General features: G+C 57.6%; 1 protein-coding gene across 1 annotated transcript; it reads right to left on the minus strand.

Moving 5' to 3' along the window:
- Positions 1-18,016: 18,016 nt before the first annotated feature.
- Positions 18,017-21,860, minus strand: BCDIN3D (BCDIN3 domain containing RNA methyltransferase). The gene is made up of 2 exons (XM_064401055.1): positions 21,425-21,860; positions 18,017-19,816 (listed from the first exon to the last, which is right to left on the minus strand). Exons 1-2 carry the CDS (start codon positions 21,614-21,616, stop codon positions 19,220-19,222), a joined length of 789 nt encoding a protein of 262 aa, XP_064257125.1. The 5' UTR covers positions 21,617-21,860; the 3' UTR covers positions 18,017-19,219.
- Between the last annotated feature and the right edge of the window lie 536 nt (positions 21,861-22,396).

Genomic DNA, 22,396 nt, shown 5'->3' on the forward strand with positions numbered 1-22,396 from the left:
TCCAGATCAGTGCTGTCAGTCCAGAATAACACACACTGGATTTACCTTTATTTAGGTAAAAATGTGAAAAAAGGGGGGATACAGAGATGGATGCAGTGGTGAAGGGCAGCCCCAGAATGTGCCAGGATTATCACATCCCTGTTTTTGGCTCAAAATGCCACAAAATCCCACCTGGCTGTGCCCTAAAAATTCCTAAGGACTGAAAGGGTCCTGAATTTGGGTGGGGGTGGTGGTGGTGGGGGGGGAAGCTGATGGAAAAGCTCAGGGTTTATGGAAAAAGGGATGGTTGTGTGATGGTTAGAGGGTGCTTGGGGGGTGGAGGCATTGCTCACCTTCTCAGATCCATGTAAAACATGGATCACAGCCTGAGGATTGCTGGGAAAACCAGGGTTAGGGAGAGTAATTAACTAATAAATGGGAATTAATGGGATAATTAACAGCATTCCCCCATTTATGGCTCAATAATGGTGTTTTATGGCCAGTTCCAGTGATCCCCTTCAATCAGCCACCCCTGGGGTGCCGGGGCACATTCCCCAGGGGGATTTGGGAGCTGCTGAGGGCATCTGTGTTATCAAGGGATATTTATCCCTCTTATCTCCAGGCCCCTCAGGAATCCAGGGCCCAGCCTCCTCCAGCCGTGCCGTATCAGCTCCAGGCGCTCCCAAGGATGATCCCATCCCTGCCTGGAGCCTCTCCAGCCCTGGACACGTCAGATGGCCGGGAGGTCTCGGACGTGAGACATCCCAGGGGCCAATCCCGGGCTGCTGGAAGCGGGGCTGGGGGATTTTGGGAACAGCAGCAGGGACTCAGGCCCGGAGGGGGAGCGGCTCCCGGAGCGCATCCCGGGATCCGCGCACCTGGAGCGGCCAGGAACGAGCTCCGGGCTCCCCCTGCCGGGCAGGTGAGGCCGCTGCAGCGCCTCCCCAAAAATCCCAACAACTCCCGGCTTCCTCCCACGGGCCCGGCCTGCGGAGAAGGGAAACGGCTACCGAGGAGCGAGGCACGGAGGGGACCCTACAGGGGATCCTACATGGGACCCTACAGAGGATCCTATATGTGATCCTACAGGGGATCCTAAAGGAGATCCACACAGGATCCTACAGGGGACCCTACAGGGGATCCTAAAGGAGATCCACACAAGATCCTACAGGGGATCCTACAGGGAATCCTATATATGATCCTACAGGGAATCCTACAAGGGATCTACAGGAGATCCTACAGGGGATCCTACAGGGAATCCTATATATGATCCTACAGGGAATCCTACAGGGTATCTACAGGAGATCCTACACAGGATTCTACAGGGAATCCTATATTTCATCCTACAGGGGATCTACATGGGATCCTACCGGGGACCCTAAAAGGAATCCTAAAGGTGATCTACACAGGATCCTACAGGGGACCCTTGGGAGATCCTAAAGGGAATCCTACAGGAGATCCTACAGGGGATCCTGCTGCCCAGAGCAGCTGTGGCTGCCCCATCCCCGGCCAGGCTGGACGGGGCTTGGAGCACCCTGGGGTGGTGGGACCTGTCCCTGCCCACTGCTTTCAGGTGTCCCCACCTGAACCATTCCACGGTTCTGTGATCCACAAGGGAGTTTCTCACCCACCAGGAGCTCCCATCCAGGTAGGAACGACTCCTGGGATCCAGCCTGGCTATTCCACTGCTCCCAGACTCGCTGCCCCCGCACGCCTGGAATCACTCTGGGAAGATGGAACAGCTCCCAGGGTGAGGAACCCATCCCTCCATCTGATCCCACCTGGACCAGCGATGGATCTGTCACCTTCCCCTCCCTGGCTCTGGTTGCGCTGCCAGTCCCTCGCTGAAATATCCCCAGATCCCTTCTGACTCCACTTTTTTACCCTCTAAGGGCCAAATTCTCCAGGAACACACCCAAAACATCTTTATCAGGTGAAAAACCCTTTTCCCATCTGGAATCTCAGCTCCCAGCCCCTCTGCTCCCCAGGAAACAGCTGCAGGGGGGAGCATTCCTGGTTCTTCTTCCACCTCTCCTTCCTTCCCCAGTGGATTTTGGGATGCACCCTCAGTCTGGAAGCAGCCAGGCCTTGTCCCAGTGCACGGAGCCTGGAGAAATCCAGCACCAGCTCAGCACCAGAGGGGAGCCAACCCCCCCTGACATGTGCCATGGGGTTAAATGTGTGGGAAGGGAGATGGAAATATCCTGGCACGGGGAACTGATGGCCCGGGGCTCCCACTCCAGTTCCAAACCCAGTTTAATCCACCCATCCCAGTTCTCCCACAGCTGCTCCCCCACTTCCAGCCAACACCTGGAGCGACTCCAGGGGAGCAGAGGGAGGCAGATGGATGCTCCAGGCCCTCTCCTGGCCTGGCACAACTGTTTGCAGGGATGGAAGTGGCTCTCCCCCGGAAATCAGCCATTGGCAACAGGAGCTCCCCCACTTTGGGGAAAAGACATGGGTTGGATTTCCCTTTCCTGCACCATCCTGGCCCAAACCGTGCCTCAGTTTCCTGGTTTTTTCACCTGCAGCCTCGAGGAGGAGGGAATTTGGGGGGGATAACTTCGCTTTCCTAATGAAATGCCCCAGGACAGAGCAGGGAACTCAGCGAGCAGGGAAGGGCTCAGCAGGGATTTGTCCCTGTCCCTCTCCCCAGGCACGAGGGGATCACCAGCCCCACCCTGGGTGCCCAAACCCCTTCGGGAGCCCCAAATCCCCGGGCTGGCAGCAAACAAATCCCTGCATTGTGTCCGGGGAGGGGAGGAGGGAGGGGGAGCCCGGCCCCATCGGCCCATCCCGGGGGAGCGGCTGGCGCTGCTCTGTGCCCGTATAAGGCCAGGTTGGGCTCTCCCGGGCCAATCCGGGCAGGAATTGGGAACACCTGAGCCCGGCCCCGCCCCGGGGAGCCGAGCCTGCCCCGGTGAGCTGAGCTCGCCCTGCCCGGGGCGGGGGGGCCGCGGCTGCAGCCCCTCCCCAGCCGGCACGGAACGGGAGCTGTGGCCGGTGGGAATTCCGCCCTGGGAACACAGTGGCACCAGAGGCCCCAAGGTGGCCACACCGGCTCGGTTTTAAGGCCGGGTGGCACCTTTCCCTCTCCCACTGCCAGCCATTCTCCACACGGGAGGTGGAACAGCTCTCCCTGTGTCCCCGTCCCGGTGCTGGGATTCACCCCCTGAGCCCGGCTGGGATCGCGAGTCACCCTGTGTGCCCGGCTAGGATCGGGATTCATTCCCCTAAACCTGCCTGGGATTGGGATTCATTCCCCTAAATCCGGCTAGGACCGGGATTCACCCCCAGTGCACAGCTAGGATTGGGATTCACCCCACTAAACCCATCTGGGATTGGGATTTACCCCCAGTGCCCAGCTAGGATCGGGATTCACCCCACTAAACCTGCCAGGGATTGGGATTCATCCCCCTAAACCCACCTGGGACAGGGATTCATCCCCTAAATCTGGCTCGGACCGGGATTCACCCCCAGTGCACAGCTAGGATTGGGATTCACCCCACTAAACCCATCTGGGATTGGGATTCATCCCCCTAAACCCGCCTGGGACCGGGATTCATCCCCTAAATCTGGCTAGGACCGGGATTCACCCCCAGTGCACAGCTAGGACTGGGATTCACCCCCAGTGCACAGCTAGGATTGGGATTCACCCCACTAAACCCATCTGGGATCGGGATTCATCCCACTAAACCTGCCTGGGATTGGGATTTGTCCCCCTAAACCCGCCTGGGACCGGGATTCACCACCAGTGCCCAGCTAAGATTGGGATTCACCCCCAGTGCCCGCCTGGGACCGGATTCCCGTCCCCGGTGTCCCCAGCCCTGGGGCTCCGGGGTCTGGTGGCCCTGTCTGGGCAGGGGGACTGTCCCGGGTCATCACCACAGGTCCCTTCCAGCCCCAGTTGTTCTGGGATCCAGGGACCTCACCTGGATCCCAGCCCTAAGGTGCCACCGGGCCGGGGGGGCACGGGAGGGACCCCGGGGTGCCGGCACAGCCGGGCGCCGTCCCTGTCCCTGGCAGCCCCGGGATTTGGGGGAAGGCAGAGCTGCCTTGTTGTGCTGCCAGGGCCGGGCCGTGCCTCAGCCCCCGGGAGCGGTGCCAGCCCGGCCCCGGGGCTGGGAGTGCCCCGTGTGCCACCCCCGGGCCGGGGACTCGGGCGCAGCTGCCACGGCCTCGCCCTGCCCCAATTCCTGCCCCAATTCCAGCCAGGGAAGCACCAGCCCCACCTGGGGCACACAGGGAATTTGGGCTTTGCTGGATTTACACCTGAGCAGACCCCCGCCTGGCCTGGGACACCTCCAGGAACCATTTCCAGCTCCCCCTCGGCACTGGCTGAGCTCCTGCTCCAGGGCTTTGCCTTCCCCCTTATCCAAAGCTGCTCCCTGGGGCTCAGCTGGGGAAAAGGAGGCTCAGGGGGCACCTTCTCCCCCTCACAACTCCCTGACAGGAGGGTGGGGGTCAGCATCTGCTGCCAGGGAACAAGTGAAAACAGCCCAAGGCACATCAGGGACGATTTTAGTTGGATTTAGGAAAAATTCCTCACTGAAAGGGTTGCAAAGCACTGAAGGGGCTGCCCAGGGCAGGGGCAGAGTCCCCATGCCTGGAAGTGTCCAGAAATGTGTGGCTGTGACACCTGGGGACTTGGTCAGGGCTGGGGTGGTGTGAGTGATGGTTGGACCTGATGCTCTCTGAGGGCTTTTCCAACCTGAGCAATTCCATGGCTTGTGGACAGCAGCGACCAGAGGTGGTTCCTGGGGTTTGGAGTTGGGCTCAGCACGTCCTCCCCGCTCCCTTCAGGCACTGACCACCATCCCAGAACTTCCTCTCCAGGATCAGCTGGACACCATGGGGTTGGAGGAGCTGGAAGGAGCCCCAGTAACAGCACGAGCTCCCTGTGGGACATGGGGATGGCTTGGGCCTGGACATCCTGGAGTCAGGGAATGCTCTGGGGTGAGGGACCTCAAAGCTCATCCCATCCCAAACCCCTGCCATGGCAGGGACACCTCCCACTGCCCCAGGCTGCTCCCAGCCCTGTCCAGCCCGGCCTGGGCACTGCCAGGGATCCAGGGGCAGCTCTGGGAAATCCATCCCAGGGAGGAATTCCTTCCCAATATCCCATCTATCCCTCCCCCTGGCAGTGAGAAGCCATTCCCTGTGTCCTGGCACTCCAGGCCTTGTCCTCAGTCCCTCTCCAGCTCTCCTGGAGCCTCTTTGGGCACTGGAAAAGGCTCCAAGGTGTCTCCAGAGCCTTCCCTTCTCCTAGCCCTGCTCCCTCCCAGCCCCATGGTCTCTGATGCACAAATTCACCAGGAACTCTCCAAACCTCAGGGAGTTGGGATCCACGGAGGGCTCAGGGGGATCTGGGACAGTGCCCTGTGTCCATGGAGGGTTTTGGGACAGTGCCCTGTGTCCATGGAGGGTTTTGGAGGAGCCACAGGGATCTGGGACATGTCCTGTGTCCATGGATGGGTCTGAAGGAGCCACAGGGATCTCAGGGATTTGGGACAGTGCCCTGTGTCCATGGATGGGTCTGGAGGAGCCACAGGGATCTGGACAGTGCCCTGTGTCCATGGAGGGGTTTGGGACAGTGCCCTGTGTGCATAGAGGGGTCTGGAGGATCCACAGGGATCTGGACAGTGTCCTGTGTGCATGGAGGGGTCTGGAGGAGCCACAGGGATCTGGGACAGTGCCCTGTGTCCATGGAGGGATCTGGGATAGTGCCCTGTGTCCTTGGATGGGTTTGGAGGAGCCACAGGGATCTGAGGGATTTGGGACAGTGTCCTGTGTGCATGGAGGGATCTGGAGGATCCACAGGGATCTGGGACAGTGCCCTGTGTGCATGGAGGGGTCTGGGACATGTCCTGTGTCCTTGGAGGGGTCTGGAGGAGCCGCGGGGCTCTGGGGGATGCAGCGCTGTGCCCGTGTCCACGGAGGGACCCAGCGGGAGCAGAAAAGCCCCAGCTCAGCAGGGACAGGAGCTCCCGGGGCTGCTCCTGGCCCAGCCCCTGGAGCCAGGCCAGGAATGCACAGTGGGAGCGGAGCTGAGCCGCTCCTGCCGGGACCTGCCGCGCTTGCGAGGCTCCGGGCACACCCAGACATTCAGGGCTTCGGAAAAAAGCCCTCAGCACCTGGGCAGGGGAGGGAGAGGGAGAGGAGGAACCACTTCAGAGCTGAGGAATCCCAGAGTGACTCAGGCCCTGACGCAGGAAGCAAACAGGGCTGGGAACGGTGGGACGAGGGTCGGGCAGCCCTGGGAGGGATCCTGGGGCCAGGCAGCCCCTCTGCCCCTGTGCCCAGGGAGACTTGGACCATCAGAGTCCACGGGATGTTTCCAGCTGCAGCAAAGCTGCTCCAAGCACTTCCCAACACCCACCTTTATCTGGCTCAGAACCAGCTCCAAGGGTCCCAAAATCTCCTTTGTCTCAGCGTTTCTCAGGCTGGTGAAATCCCAGTGCAGCACCAAGAGCAGCCCCCTGCCCACAGAGAGGCAATTCACCCTTGACAAAAGGGAATATAAAACACCTGGAGCTTTATTTCCAATGCTTCCAGAGCCTCATCATGGAGCCAAAGGGATCTGTCACTTTGGGCTGGAGAAAGGAAGTAGGGTGAGGACCCCACCACTGACATAAGACTTGGAGCCTTTGGGGGTTTGGAATTGCAAGGACAGGAGTAAAACAGCCCCAGCTCAGTGCCTCAGCTGTGGATCCACTCTGGATTTACACCCCCCTGCCCTCCACAATGGGTAAATCCAGCATTCTTTCAGCATTCCCTGGCTAATCCACCAGAATGATGGAGCACCAGTTCACCCCCCAGCATTCCCAGTTCAAGTCCCAGATCCTGAAGTGAGAACCTCATGGAACCCCAGCTGCTCTCCTGGTTCAAACCAACTACGGAAAACCCTCAAAAACTGGGACCCCAAACCCTGACTGAACCAAGGGGAATAAATCCAGATATCTGGCTCACAAGAAACTCAGAAAATGCCAGAGTTCATCTAGCCTTGCATTTGCCACAGGGAATCTGAAATTCAGGAGCATGAGACGTTTCCTCTCTTCAGAGCCCCCATGGGATCAGCCCTGAGCTCCCCCAGCCTTCTGGAGAGCACCCGTGGAGCCCCTGGGTGAAGGGCTGGATCCCCTCCATCCCTGCTCCTGGCAGTTCCCAACAGCAGCTCCTGCCATGGCCCACACCCACGGGACACGCTCTGACCTGAGCTGCGATTTGGGATCGGCCCACGCCCGGCGCTGGCAGCAGCTCTGCACTTACACAAGGCAGGGAGAGCTGGGCAGGAGCGTGGGGATCCCACCTGGATCAGGGCAGGGATCCCACCTGGACACAGCAGGGGATCCCACCTGGACACAGCAGTGATCCCACCTGGCCAGGGCAGGGATCCAGGGGTTGGTGGGACTGAATTCCAACTTGAACTGCCCAACTCCCCCAGGAACCAGAATTCCCACCTTGCTGGAAGCTGCTCAGCCCACCTTGAGTTCAGGAAGGAGCAACTCAGGGCCTTGTATTTGGCTTTGTAAAATAGGCCTCAAGTCACTCCAGCTCCTGCTCTGCATAAAATCCCAGTCCACAACCGGGAATTGCCTTTGGCCTGCTCACCCTATTCCTCACTTCATCCTGGGAAGGGGCAGCATTCCCACTTCCCCCTCCCAAAGAGGCTGAGCTGTTCTAACCAGGAAAGAGCCCCAAATTATCCACTCAGGCAAAGACCCCCCCCAGCTGCTCCCTGTGCTCGGCCATCCCAGTGCTGCAGCTGCACGTGGAAAAGGCAGGATCAGCTCAGACATCCTCATGGTGCTTCCCAGTCCCCCAAAATCCTGCTGCCCTATCCCCAGGCCAGGCAGGATCAGCTCAGACATCCTCATGGTGCTTCCCAGTCCCCCAAAATCCTGCTGCCCCATCCCCAGGCCAGGCAGGATCAGCTCAGACATCCTCATGGTGCTTCCCAGTCCCCCAAAATCCTGCTGCCCCATCCCCAGGCCAGGCAGGATCAGCTCAGACATCCTCATGGTGCTTCCCAGTTCCCCGAAATCCTGCTGCCCCATCCCCAGGCCAGGCTGGTCAAGGCTTGGAACTGCCGGGCTGTGGAAGGTGTCAGGAATGGGATGGGATTTAAGGTCTCTTCCCACCCAAATCATCCCAGGATTCTGGGACTAATCCAGGTGTTCCTGAAGGAGGCATTGACAGAGTTGCCTTCCCTGCCAGCTTAAACCCAGAATTCCAGCTCCAGCACAAATGGGATGAATCCCTGTGGGTTTTGTGGGAGCTGGGCCCCTTTAACAGCTTTGTGCCAATTCCTGTGTGTTTTACTCTGAACTGGGAGGTTTTTACCAACCATCCCAACCATGCCAGGAATGGGGTGGGGTTGTTTTGACAGGGAGTCCTGGATCACGTCCAGATCCCACCCAGCTCCCTCCTCTCACCTCTCCCTGCTGGACGTGCTCAGCTCCGAGTGTCAAGAGACTGGAATTTGAGAGAAAACAGACTCAGAGAGCAAACACTGCCCAGAGCAGGGGGGAATCCAGGGGTATCAGGCCCAGGATCACACACACGGATCCCTGCGTGCGGGAATGGAACATCTGGGGCTAAACCTGCATCTGTAAAACACACCCGGGGCAGCACCTCTGCATCCCACCCGTGTGGGAGCATCCCTGAACATCCCTGTTTTCAGGAAGGATCCTCGCTTTTCCTCAGCTGCTGCTGCACCTGGCTGGGAAAGGCGCTCGGGAGGCTCCGCCCGGCCCCGGGGCAGCTTCGGGAGCCGCTGTGGGCGCGTCCCGGGACCCTCCCGAGCTGCGATCCCTCTGATCCTCCCGCGTCCCTGCCCTGGGCTGGGAACGCCGCGGCTCCAGCTCCAACCCACTTTCCCTGGGTTTTGCACAGGAGGCAAATCTTGGTGGTGCAAAGCTCCCACATCAGCACATTGGCAGGAGCGGAGCCGTCCCGGCCATCCCGGCACGGAAATGTGCCAAGGCCAGGGAAGGGGGGGCTCCTGGAGCCTGTGGAGGTGCCCAGCTCCTGTCCCCAAGGTCCCTTTGGTGGGGCTGCTGGGGCTGGACTGGATGATCCCGAGGGTCTCTTCCAACCTTGGATTCTGTGATTCCATAGTCTCCCACCCTCTGACCCAGCCACCTCCAATGCCCACAGTCCACCTGGCCTTCCATCCTGGAACCACGGCTCAGATCCCCAGGGAAAGCATCCTCCTGTCATGGGGAAAGCACGACCTTTCCCTGCCCTGCCACCACCCAAACCTGGATTTCTGTGACAGGACATCACGGAGAGGGGCTGGGGTGAGCCACTCTCCAGGACCTCCCTCCAAGAGATCCCATGGCTCCTCTGGGCTTCCCAAAGCCTTGCAGACCCTTGGGATGCTCCTGCACAAGGTGTTCCCTCAGGGATCAGCAGATTCAGGCCCACCCTGCACCCGAAAGCAGAGTTCAAAGGAACCAAGTTCTGCATCAACCAACTGGGGCCATCCCCGGGGTACTTCCCAGGGAACAGGGGGAGAATCATGGAATCTCAGAAGGAGTTGGATTGGGAGGGACCTGGAAGCTTCCAGGGTTCTCTGGAACCTCCAGGTGCCCTGTCCCATCCTCTGCTCCTGTGTCCACACCCCCCACCAGATCAGAGGCTTTATGGGCATTTCCACTCTCACTAAAACACTCCTTCACTTTCCAGCTCCCTAAATCCTTAAAAATCCTTACAACTCTTCCTTTGGAGCCTGAAGGGGAGCCAGCCCAGCTCCACCATGGAGTCCAGATCCTACAACCCCTTACAAAGCCTTTCCTGGCCGAGCCTGTCCTGTGTGAGTCAGCTCTGCACAACGCCCGAGTCAGCACTTCCCACAAAGCAGCTGGAGCTGGGCCTGGAAAAACGCAGCCACATCCCCACGGAGGGACCCGCCGGGACCTGCCGGGCTGGCACGGGGCACCGGGAATGTGCTGGTGACAGCACCCGGCAGGAGAGAACAGGGAGCAGCTCTGCCTCCCCCCCAGGCACAGGGCCCTGTCTGGGACATGTTGGAGTCTCCTGGGAACGCTGGAGCCAGCCCAGGTCTGGCCTTCCCTTCTCCTGCAGCCCAGGGAAAGCTCCTTTGGGCACGGGATCCCCCGGGTCAGATCTGCACTGGGGGTGTCCAGGCCAGGTGAGATCCCAGCACGACCCTCAGGAGGGCACGGCCAGCAGAAAGCCCAAGAATTCCTGGTTCCATTCCCAAGCCTCATCCAGGCTTAGCCAAGCTCAGGTGAGATTCCCACATCCAGCCTCAATCTTCAGGAGATTGGAGCTCATGAACACAAGGCCCAAGGAGGTACTGCAGAAATACTTGATTCCCAAACCTCATCCACACTCAAAGCTCAGGAGATACTCCAGGAATGTCTAATTTGATTCCCAATTCTCATCCAGTCACCTTCCCTTCCTCCCTCCCTCCTCTCCCAAGCAGCTCCCAGGCTCACAAATCCCATGGGATCCCTGTTCCCTCTCACTGAGGCTCCAGACATCACCTTTCCCACTCAGACCTTCCCTGCACGTTCCTGTGCTCCCAGGTGCAACCCCTCTGCTCTCTCCTGGCTTTTCCATGGAAAGCTGGACACCTTTCCCACCTGCCCTGAGCACTGAACAAGCTGTCCTGGAAGAAGCCAAAACAGAAGTCCCCCAGGTGGGATGAGGCTGAGTGGAAATGGGCCCTTCCCAGGTCCCCATGATTGCCTGGATCCAAGGACAAGGCTGTCAACAGCTGGGATCCACAATGGGATCAGGGCAAAGCAAAGGCAGCTCTCAGGGGTTCATCCTGTGGGAATTCTGAGGACAGGACTGAGCCCCACCTGTGTCAGCAATGGGGCAGGTGTGGAGGTAAAGCCCCACCTGAGGAATGTGCTGCAGGTCCTGCTTCAGGGGCTGGGGGACAGGAAATCCTTTGGGACCTGCCCCAGTTATCCCCCAGGAGCTGGCACTGGTCAGACTGGGAATGTCCAGCCAGACAACACAGCAATCACTCCCTCAAATCATTCCCAGGAGATCCACGAGCCCTGGAGAGAAGCCACCACACATTCCAGAGGAGCCTTCACAACTTCCAAATTCCCTTGTGTCCATGCAGTGCCCACCCCTGGAGACACCTACAGAGGATGTTCCTGCCCAAGGGGATGGATCTTCTCCAGGTGGACACGGAGCCAGAGCAGCTCCCTGGGGCCTTTGGAGGAGATATTCCATATTTGCAGACATTTATTAGAGATTTGGGGAGAATCCTTCATAAGAGGGTTGTCCTGCCCTAAAAGGCTGCCCCAGGGCCAGGGCAGAGCCCCCATCCCAGAAAGTGTCCAAGAAATGTGTGGAAGTGGCACGGTCAGGGGTGACCTTGCTGGCACTAGGCTGAACTTGATGACCTCTGAGGGCTTTTCCAGCCTGAACAATTCCATGATTCCTGGCTCAGGCTGTGTCACCTACTCTGAGGGGACACCAAGACTGGCTGGATTAGAGGAGTTTTTCCCATAAAACTTTCACCCTCCTGCCTGTTTTCCTCACACAGGGAACGGGAATTCTGCCCAAAATGCCAGCAAGGATCTCTTCCCTCACAGCAGTCCCTTCACTGAGCTTTTCCCAGCACCATCTCACACAGATCCATGGAATGGTTTAGGTGGGAAGGGACATTAAGGGGACATTAAAGCCCATCAAGTGCCACCCCTGCCATGGGCAGGGATAGCTTCCACTGACCCAGGCTGCTCCAAGCCCTGTCCAACCTGGCCTGGGCACTGCCAGGGAACCAGGGACAGCCACAGCTGCTCTGAAATCCATCCCAGGGCCTCTCCACCCTCACAGCCAGGAATTCCCCCTCATCCTGGCACTCCAGGCCATTGTCCAAAGTCCCTCTCCAACTCTCCTGGAGTCCCTTCAGGCCCTGCAGGGGCTCTGAGCTTCTCCCTGGAGTGAGGTGAGCACCCCCAGCTCTCCCAGCCTGGCTCCAGAGGGGCTGCAGCCCCTGAACCCCAGCTGGGAGTGCACCCAAGCACCCCTGAACCCTGGAGCAGGGGTGTCCAGCAGGGATGTTCCCAGAGTTAATGGAGATGTGGAGACAGAGCTGAGCCATCGCAGGGCTGGCAGGTTTGGGAGCCTCCCTGTTCCCTCCCTGCTGCCTCTGTTTGATCCATGGAGGATCCCAGGAGCTGCTTTGATGTGTCAGCCTGGCAGCAGGGCCTGTTCCAGCACGACTGCTCCCAGATTCCTGCGGGAACAAAGCTGCACCTCAGCAGCTTCCAGAGGCTGGGACTGGCCCCGGGGCAGAGCAGGGACACCAAGTGACACAGAGAGACCCCCTCAGCATCAGCTCCCCTGTCCTTCCCAGGAGCTACAACCCAAGAGTCCAGCAGAATGGGTTATTCTGGGATCCTGGGGCATCCCATCCCGCAGGGGTGCCACCTCACAGGGCCGGGTCTGATCCCTGACCCACCACATGATGGGGCTTTGATCAATTATCCAGCGTGTGCCCTGCCATGGAGACGTGGATCAGATCCCTCCTGAGCCTCCCTGCTCCACAGCAGGGTCCCCACAGGAGTTGAGGCAGCTCTGGCCTCAGAACTTTCTCACTCCCAACAGAACTGGCTCTGTGGCTCCGGGGAGGAGCAGCTTTGTTAAACATCAGAATGAAATTCCAGGGGGCTGATAAGAAGTATTTTATGATCCCGATTGAACTGGGATTGTCAGGTCAGAAGAGATAAGGTCTGAGAGCATTTTAGATTCCCTGGAAGCAGATCCCCACCCTGCATCATGACTCCAGCCCCTTCCAGTGGGCTCAGCTCCAGGAGAACAAGGATCCTCCAAATTAACTCACTCCAAAGAACCTGAACCTGAGCTAAGAAATGGTGGCAAAGATTATGTCCATAATGATCCAAGGGACTTCTGTGCCAAGGGGGAAAACAAGCCTGCCTCAGTTTGTTCCATAAGTGAATAAAATGGGAAACCTGAGGTGTTGAAACAAAATCCCAGAGAGGGATGAAGGAGCTCAATGAGAAGCTTCCACGAAGGGCCAGCTTCTCCACAAGGACCAGCGAGGATAAAGCCTTGGGGACTCCAAGGAACCCTTCCCACCTGGAATTTAAACCCAAGGCACTTCCATTTCCAGCACTGACAGCCCAAGGAAGGGAACAGCCAAGCTCTCCCTGTTTGTAACCCAAGGACCTGCCTGCAGCATGTCAGGGAATCCTGGGATGGTTTGGGTGAAGGGACCTTAAAATCCACCCCATCCCACCCCCTGCCGTGGGCAGGGACACCTCCCACTGTCCCAGGCTGCTTCCAGCCCCATCCAAGCTGGCCTTGGGCACTTCCAGGGATGGGGCAGCCACGGCTGCTCTGGACAAATGTCCAGAGTGACCCAGCCTCAGCCTTGGATTTGTGGTTGGTTTTCCCACCAAGATCCCACCAGGGCTCTGCTCCACCCCCCCCCAGTTCACCTCCCCAGTCCAACCTTTGCCCCAGAACTGGCAACACTGGGAGGGAAAAGCCAAACTCCCAGAGTGTGTTTGGGTTGGGACTGCTCTTTTCCCAGCTCTCCAAAATCAGACTCCCAGATGTCCACAGGTTGCCACCTCTCCCTTTTCTCCTGTAATTCCAAAGTGACAGGAGGAACAAGAAGGAACCTGCCCTGAGCTGAGCCAAGGAAGTCCAAACCTCTGCCCTGGGACCTGCAGGAACAAGTTCCTGGGCCCAGGAAGCTGCTGCCAACTCCCAGCTCCTGAGGTGGGTCCCTCCACTCCTGGGCTGCTTGGATTAAACTGGAAACTGAATTTATCCATTTTTTGCCATGTCCCCAGATACAAATCATGGAATGGTCTGAGTGGAAAGGGACATTAAAGCCCACCCAGTCCCAGGGTGGGCTTTAATGTCTTCAGGGACACCTTTCACTATCCCAAGGTGCTCCAAGTCCTGTCCAGCTTGGCCTTGAACAGTTCCCAGGATAGGTGGGAGGACAGGTTAAATCAGCCATGATTTAACATTGACAGAATTATCCTCCATTTTCCCAGCCAGGTATTCCCAGGGGTGGGAGCTGTGCATCCCTCAGCATCAAAGCCAAACACAGCTGAACAAACTCTGAGAAAGCCTTTTATGGATGTGATCCAGCCCTGGTTTGAGGAAATGCAATTCCATTTGCTAAAGTCCAACCCAATTCTAGGAAGGGGAACTCGCAGAAACTTCTAGATGTGGTAAAATGGGGAAGTAGAGAATGAAAACCTGGATGAGCTCTGGGAAAGGGGCTGCTGGGGGGACTCATCCCTTCCAGGGCCAGGGTAGGGGAATGGGAAGGAATCACAGCTGGGCTGAGGAGTCTGAAGAATTCCTTCTGCTCCAAGGGCTCAGGAAAAGCAGCCATGGAAACGGCACAATGACCACAGAATCATGGAATGGCTTGGGCTGGAAAAGCCCCGAGACCATGGAGTCCACCCATGCCCCAGCACGGCCAAGGCCACCCCTGGCCATGTCCCCAAGTGCCACATCCACACAGCTGTGAGATCCCCCCAGGGGTGGGGACTCCCTCTCCAGCTGTGTCAGGAAGTTCTGGATGTGGAAGGGAGCAGCTCCAGGACATCTGGTGCTCTCAGGTTGTTTCCTCTGGCTGCCCAGAGTTCCACTCTCCATTTCCCCCTGGGAATGTGTCCTTTGTGCTCACTCAGCACGGGAATCTGGGAGACAGCAAAGTGTCCCTTAGAGGAAGAGACACTGAGTGTCACAGGAGTGACAGTAAAGAGAAATCAAAAATAAAAAAGGATCTCATCGACTCCAACCCAATTCCACTTCCTCCAAGGGCTGGAAGCACCTGCAGAACCATCTGGAAAGTGGAAGCTCCAACATCTGAATTTTGATGCTTCAGCTCCCCTGCCTTGATTCTTCCATGCAAGGAAGGGGAGAGTGACCTCCCCACAGCAGGAGGGAGGCTTAATGAATCCCAGCACTTGGCAGGGGACTAATTAATCCCTGCAGGGATTACTGGGAACAGGGCACAGCTCTAAGCCCAGGCTCCAGCTCAGCTCCTCAGGTTCTCCATCCCATAAGTGCTGTGCAATCACACAGCCAAGATTCCCCATCAGGGAATCAAACCCACTCTGGGGATGGAAAAACAGAGGCAAACTGGGCTGGAGGCCAAGAACAATCCTGGAGCTCAGGAACAATCCCAAAGCTCAGAGCTCAGGAACGATCCCAGAGCTCAGGAACAATCCCAAAGCTCACAGCTCAGGAATAATCCCAAATCTTGGGAACAATCCCAAAGCTCAGAGCTCGGGAACAATCCCAAATCTTGGGAACAATCCCAAGGCTCAGGAACAATCCCAAAGCTCAGGAACAATCCCCAAGCACAGCCAGATACTCCAGGGGAGCTCTGCACTCCCAGGGAAGCTCCTGCTCCCTCAGCAGCAGCAGCCAGCACTGGCAGGCCCATCCTGGCATCAGGGACATCCCTCTCCTGCCCTGCTCCAGGTGTCCTGGATCCTACCAGGCTGACCAAGCCCAGGGGTCCCTCAAGGAAACCGAGTCAGACTGTCCAGAGCAGCTGGGGCTGCCCCTGGATCCCTGGAAGTGTCCAGGGCCAGGCTGGGTGGGGCTTGGAGCAGCCTGGGACAGTGGGAGGTGTCCCTGCCATGGCAGGGATGGGATGGAATATTAGGAGACCCTTCCCAGCCAAACACTTCCCTGAGTCCAGGACCTCCATGAACATTCCTTCTCTATGAGGAACCACCACAGAGCTTTGCTGCTGTCCAAGGCGCAGGTGTGGGCTTAACCCCCACCCAGCTGGAATTTCCCTCTGTCCCACCCTCAGGAAAACTGGGAACACATTTTAGTGATATGGGAAATGCAGAATGTTCAAACCGGAATTCTCCAGATCCTTACTGCAGCTGGGATCCATGGGATCTCCTCCAGGCTCTGCCACTGCAGGGTCTCAGAGCTGTTCCCACCTCTCCAGTCCCAACACCTTCCTGGACAGCAGGAGCTGAAAGGAAAATGAAAGTGATCTTTCCTCCTCTTTGCTGAAGGACTGACTCCATGCTGAGCTCTGCAGAATCCCAGGATCACAGGACCATGGAATTGTTCAGGTTGGAAAAGCCCTCAGAGATGATTGAGTCCAACCATCAACACAGCACCACCGTGGTCATCCCTGACCATGTCCCCAAGTGCCACATCCACACCATCTTGGGCACTCCCCACTGCCCTGGGCAGCCCCTTCCAGTGCTTTACAACCCTTTCCATGAGGGAATTTTCTCAATATCCATCCCAAACTTCCCCTGGTGCAACTTGAGGCTGTTTTTCCCTTGTTCCCTGGTAGCAGATCCCAAGTCCCCCCCTGGCTCCACTGGAGAGGGAGAGGGTCCCCCCTAAGCCTCCTTTTCTCCAGGCTGAGCACAGGGACTTATTTTGACCATTCTGAGCTGTATTTGTGGCAAAACCCAAAGGATTTGGCTGTGCCAAAGCCGAGCAGAGGGAATTCTGGAGCTGGGCCACTCCTGAGCCATATCAGCAATTCCAAAGTCCAGCAATGAGAGATAAGGAGCCATTGCAGTTACAGACACACCAGGCATGGACAGCATAGAAAAGCTGGGAAAATAGGAATTATCAACTCCAAAAAAACAAAATAAGAGCTATCAACTCCAACCCACACTTGTCCCTCAAACAGCAGCCCAGGAGGACTCCCCAGGCACATCCTGGGGGGATTCCCAGTAAATAAGGAACATGAACCAGGGTCTGTCTGGAGGAAAAGATCCTTCCAGCCAGATGCAGGGACAACAGTTTGGGAGGCACCTTCCTAGCAACTCTTCCTAGAATTTTTCACAGGGAAGCACAAAAATCCCCAAAGGAAAAAGAAAGGCAGAAATTCTTTCCCCTTTTTACTTCGAGCAGGGATGGGGCTGGGCTTAGTTCAGAAACATTTCAAAGGTGAAAGAAAACAGCACCAAATATTGACACAAGGGAAGGGAAACATTCCATGGGGGGAGGGTGTGGGATGCATGGTCCTCCAGTGCCCCCAGCAGCACGGCTGGGTAAGAGCAGCAGGAGCAAAGGGAGGAAACCACGCCATGAGTGACAGCCCTGGAGTCAGCAGAGCTTGCCCAGAGCTCCTGGAATGTCAGGGAGCTGCTCAGTTCCCAAAGGGAACTGCAGGATCCCTGGGGAAGTTGCATTTATGGGAAGTGCCTCAATGTTTTCCTGCAACCCTGTTCAGCATCCTGAAACACCCAGGGTCATGGAATGGTTTGGGTGGGAAGGGACCTTAAAATCCATCCCATCATCAGGGACACCTTCCACTGCCCCAGGCTGCTCCAACCTGGCCTTGGGCACTGCCAGGGATCCAGGGGCAGCCACAGCTGCTCTGGGAAATTCATTCCAGGGCCTCCCTACTCTCATAGCCAGGAATTCCTTCCCAATATCCCATTCATCCCTGCCCTCTGGCACTGGGAGCCATTCCCTGTGTCCTGTCCCTCCATCCCTTCTCCCAAGCCCTCTCCAGCTCTCCTGGAGCCCCTTGAGGCACCAGAAGGGGTTCCAAGCTCTTCCCTTCCCTTCCCTTCCCTTCCCTTCCCTTCCCTTCCCTTCCCTTCCCTTCCCTTCCCTTCCCTTCCCTTCCCTTCCCTTCCCTTCCCTTCCCTTCCCTTCCCTTCCCTTCCCTTCCCTTCCCTTCCCTTCCCTTCCCTTCCCTTCCCTTCCCTTCCCCCTTCCCTTCCCCTGACAGATCCACACATTTCCTTTCCCCCCTACACTGAAACAAGGAATTCCCAGTAAGGACAAGGACAAACCCACCCAGGTTTTCCTGTCGCTGCTCCCTGGGCAGCAGCAGTGACACACGAGCACCACCTCCTGGAGGTGACACCTCCTGTCCCTCTGGGATGGAGCTCACCTGGGACAAGGCTGGGGACACCCCCGGGCTTCCCTCGCTCCCACTGCAGCAAGGAAAAGTGGAAGCACAACAGAATTACCAGCTCAGCTCCCTGGCACCCCTCAGGTGCTGAAAGGGATGGGAATAAAAATGGGATTAAAAAACCCCAACACGGAATTTAGGCTAAAAGTCAGTGATTTTTATTCCAAGGATATGGTTCCCAAAAGCACTCACCGTTAGGGATGCACCTGTCCTGGGAGAGTTCAGCCTGGGCTGCTGGGTCCAGGCAGGGGTTTGTCCTGCAGGTGCCTCACCCCTGCCCTGGGGGAGTTTGGGGTGCATTTGGGGAAAGGGTTCCTCATCCAGAGGGTGCTGGGCACTGCAACAACTCCCCAGGTGTCATGGTTTGAGGTGACAGCCCCGAGAAGCTGGGATTTTGGCATCAGTGGGATTTTTGGGTTGTCCTGGGCCAGGAGTTGGAGTTGGTCCCTTCCAACTCAGGGTACTCCATGACTCTGTGGTCCTTGTGGGTCCCTTTCAACTCTGATTATTCCATAATTCTGGAGGTCAGGGAGTGCTTGGGCAAAATTCCCAGGCACTGGGTGGGCTTTTGGGATGTCCTGTGAGGGACCAGGAGTTGGAGTCGATGATCCAGGCAGGTCCCTTCCAACACTAAATGTTCCATGACTCTCAGATCCTCACAGGTCCCTTTCAGCTCTGGGATATTCCATGATTCTGGAGGTCTGGGCATGTCTGGACAACTTGGGCATCAGGATTTTGGGGTTAATGGGATTTCTTTTGGGATGTCTTGTGCAGGGCCAGGAGCTGGACTGGAGGATCCTTGTGAGGCCCTTTCAATTCTCCCAAAAGCACTCACCACTAGGGATGAACCCCTGTCCCAGGAGGGTGCTGGGTCCAGGGAGGGGATTGTCCTGCAGGTGCCTGACCCCAGTCCTGGGGGAGTTTTGGATGTCTTGTGCAGGACTGGAGGATCCTTGTGAGGCTGTTCCAATCAGGACATTCTACATGTTCTCTGGTATTCCAGAACAGCAGCACTGTCCCAGCCAGGGTGGGTTTCAGGTGGGATCAATAATTCACCTTTGCTGGGCCAGGTGAGGCCACACCTGGATCCAAGGCAGGCCTCTGAGGGACTGGTATTCCAGGGAATATTCTTGATACACATGGAAAGCACATGTAGGAGCTTGGATTCCGGGAGCACTTCCTTGAACAACCTCCCACCCCACAAAACTGGTTAAAAAACACCAGTCACAGACATTCCTTGCCCTGGATTCCCACGGGAAGCCAAGGCCTGGTCCTAGCAGGGATTCAGCAATTCCCAGCTCTGCCTCCTTGCCCGTGAAGCCAGGGCAGTGCGAGCCCTCAGCCAGAGCCCTCGGCACGGGCAGCGCTGGATTTGAAGAGCAGCAGGCTCCTGTCCCAGGAGGTGCTCCCGAAGGAGCAGACCAGCTCCATGGCACACTCCTGGGTCAGGATGCGGGTGATGCTCTGGGCCATGTCCCCGTTGATCCGCAGCGAGCGGAAGTGCTCGAAGTCATCCCGGCCCAGCCTGCGGAGCCGGCGCGCGGCCGCCCGGTAGCACCTCCAGGGCTGGGGCTCCACCAGCAGGAAGGTGCACAGCGAGGCCAGCAGGGCCAGGAACTCCAGCAGGCCCCTGTCGCCGTGGTTCAGGTGGATCCACATGGTCACGGACATGCAGAAGCCGATGTCGAAGGAGGAGCGGCCGAAGCGCTCCAGGTAGGAGCTCAGGAAGGGCTCCCTGGCCCCCGGGTCCATGATGTCCAGGCTGGCGAAGGAGATGGAGGCAGGGAAAGGGCTGCTCTGCTGGGCCCTCCGGATCAGCTCGGGATCGATGTCACAGCACAGCAGCTTCAGCTCCTTCCCGGCCCCTGGCGGCTCCGGGCTGGAAGTGCTGCCCTGGAGCCCCAGCAGGTGCTGGTACAGAGCCACGCTGAGCTCCTGCAGGAGGAAAACGGGATCAGGGAGAGCTCCCAGAGCTTCCTCTCATGCCTGTGCAAAGGAAAATCTGACCAAGATCAGCAAAGGATCTGTCCTGGGAGCCCTGAGCACCTGGAGTGGATCCCCCATGGGGCAGCAGCTCTCTGGCCACAGAGGGAAGTACAACTTTCCTTTTTTTCTGGGAAAGGCTGTGAGAAGATCAGAGAAAAGAATGAGAAACAATTCCTGTCTTCACTTGCTGCACCTGGTGTTGTGAACACGTGGAATGTGTTATGGAGATGTGTCTATCAAAGGGTGGTTTGTTAATTAGCCAATGGTGATGGTGTTTTAATTAGAGGACCAATGAGGCCCCCCTACAGCAAACCAGGGTATAAAAAAGCAATGGGTTTATTAAGAAAGAAATGGATCAACCCTCTGGGAGTGCATGGAGTCTGTATAACTTATAACAGGCGATCCAAGCCCCTGGAATGTCCAGGTCCCCAGCCTGGAATCTCCTGCCACAGTGCACACTGGTGAAAAGTGAATTAATCCTTAATTAAAGAGATCCCATGGAGCTCCTGGAGCCACAGGACAGGCTGGGAATGTCCTCTGGTGGTGACAGGTGCCTCTCACTGGCCTGCTCCACCTGCTCACCTGGAACGGGATCTGGAATTGTCCCTTTGGTAGTGCCTCAGGGGAATTCCAAACCCAGGAGCAGCAGCACTGTCCCGGCAGGGGGGGTTCAGGGGGGATCAATAATTCACCTTTGCTGGGTCAGGTGAGGCCACACCTGGATCCAGGGCAGGCCTCTGAGGGACTGGAATGTGTCTGGGGCTGGGAAAGGGCTGGAGCACCAGTCAGAGCTGGAAATCCCTGAGGGAGCTGGGGGGTCTCACGTGGGACTTCCTCACTCGCCAGCCTGGACAGGAGGTGGAGCAGGAGGGGTCAGGATCTGCTCCCAGGAGCAGAATGAGAGGAAGCAGATCCCAGGGGGGCTTTAGGTTCAATTTTAGGGAAAATTCCTCATGGAAAGGGCTGTCCAGGGCAGGGGAGGAGTCCCCATTCCCAGGGGGAAATAACAGACCCAGGACAATGTTTCTCCCCAGTCTGCCCCATGGAGGTGACGTCCCACTGTCCCACTGCTCCCAGTCCTCCCTCCCACGCTGGGCACTGCCTGCCCCTGTGCTCCCCACCTCTCCCAGTGCTCCCAGTGCCCCCACACCGTTCCCATCCGCCTCCCTCGGCTGCTGCATCTCCCCCAGACCCCTTTCCCTGCATTCCCAGTTTGTCCCACTGCCCTCCTTCACTCCCCACCAGCGTTCCCAGTCTGCACCGCCCCAGACCAGTGCCTCATCCCGAGCCTTTTCCATGGGCTGGATTGTCCCCAGTGCCCCCCAGTCTGTCCCAGTGCAAACTGCCCCCAGTGTGCCCCAGTGCCCCCAGTACCAGGGCACTGCCAGTTTCCCCCAGTATCCCCAGTACCCCACACCAGTCTGCCCCAGTGCCCCCCAGAACCCCTCGCCAGGACTTCCCAGTCTGTCCCAGTGTCCCCAACACCCCAAACTGGTGCTTCCCCAGTCGCCCCCCCACCCAAGGTGCCCCAAACCCGCCTGCGTGTGGCCCCCTCACCCCGGAGTTGCAGCCCACATCGAGCCCGAGCAGCGGGCGGGTGGCCGCGGGGAACAGGCTGCTCAGGAGCCCTTGGGGCAGGAGGCTGATGCGCCCCTCGGGCGGGTGGAACCGGGAATAATTCGGGAAGTTGCCGTAGGGAGCCGCGCCGGGCTCGGAGCTGCGGCTGTCGCGGCTGATGGGCGCCGCCATCTTGGCACTGCTCCCCGCGCCGGGCGGGAACCGCAACTGGGGAGAAACGTTCCGGGGCAGAAATGAACCGCAACTGGGGAGAAACGTTCCGGGGCAGAAGTGTCCGGAGGAGGGACAGGGACAAGAGACAGGGACAAGGGACAGCACCTCCAGGGCAGCCACAGCCCCTTGAGGGTGAAAAGAAGAGATTTGGTGTAAGAATCCTGTCTGGGCCCTGCCAGGCTGCAGAGGGACGGCGCCCGCCACCCGTGTGTCCCCCTTTGAACGCTCCCCCTCCCGTTGCCATGGCGACGCCGCGGCCCCAGAGGGTCTGAGGCCTTGGCGGGGTTCGGGCATTTAAATTACACGTACGTGCTAATTAAGTAATAAAACCATAATATTTTATCATATAAAACATATTAATTTGATTCAAATAAATAGCGTGTAAATGCTACTTATATCCACGCTATTGAAAGCATATTTGAATAATATAAACCGATGTTATAAAATAAATACTGTATAAAAGTTATACACATCAATAACAAATAAAAGTTGTTTAAATCACAATTAAACACGTGATTGTGCTGGGGGTGGCAAGGACCCCACGGGCTGCAGCTGAGAGAGATTTTAAAGCAGAAGAAAATGAGAGTTCTCTGTTAAAGGGGGGTTTAAAAGGGGAGGTGCAGGTTAAATCCAAGCCTGGCGCAGGTTTAGGGTTAAGCTGGCACAGCAAGCTGCGTTTCATTTCCTGCTGGTTTCAAGCACAGTGTGGAGAGCAGAGGGCGCCTGGAGCTCACAAAT

The sequence above is a fragment of the Passer domesticus genome, chromosome 31, assembly GCF_036417665.1.
Source record: "Passer domesticus isolate bPasDom1 chromosome 31, bPasDom1.hap1, whole genome shotgun sequence".
Lineage (NCBI taxonomy): Eukaryota > Metazoa > Chordata > Aves > Passeriformes > Passeridae > Passer > Passer domesticus.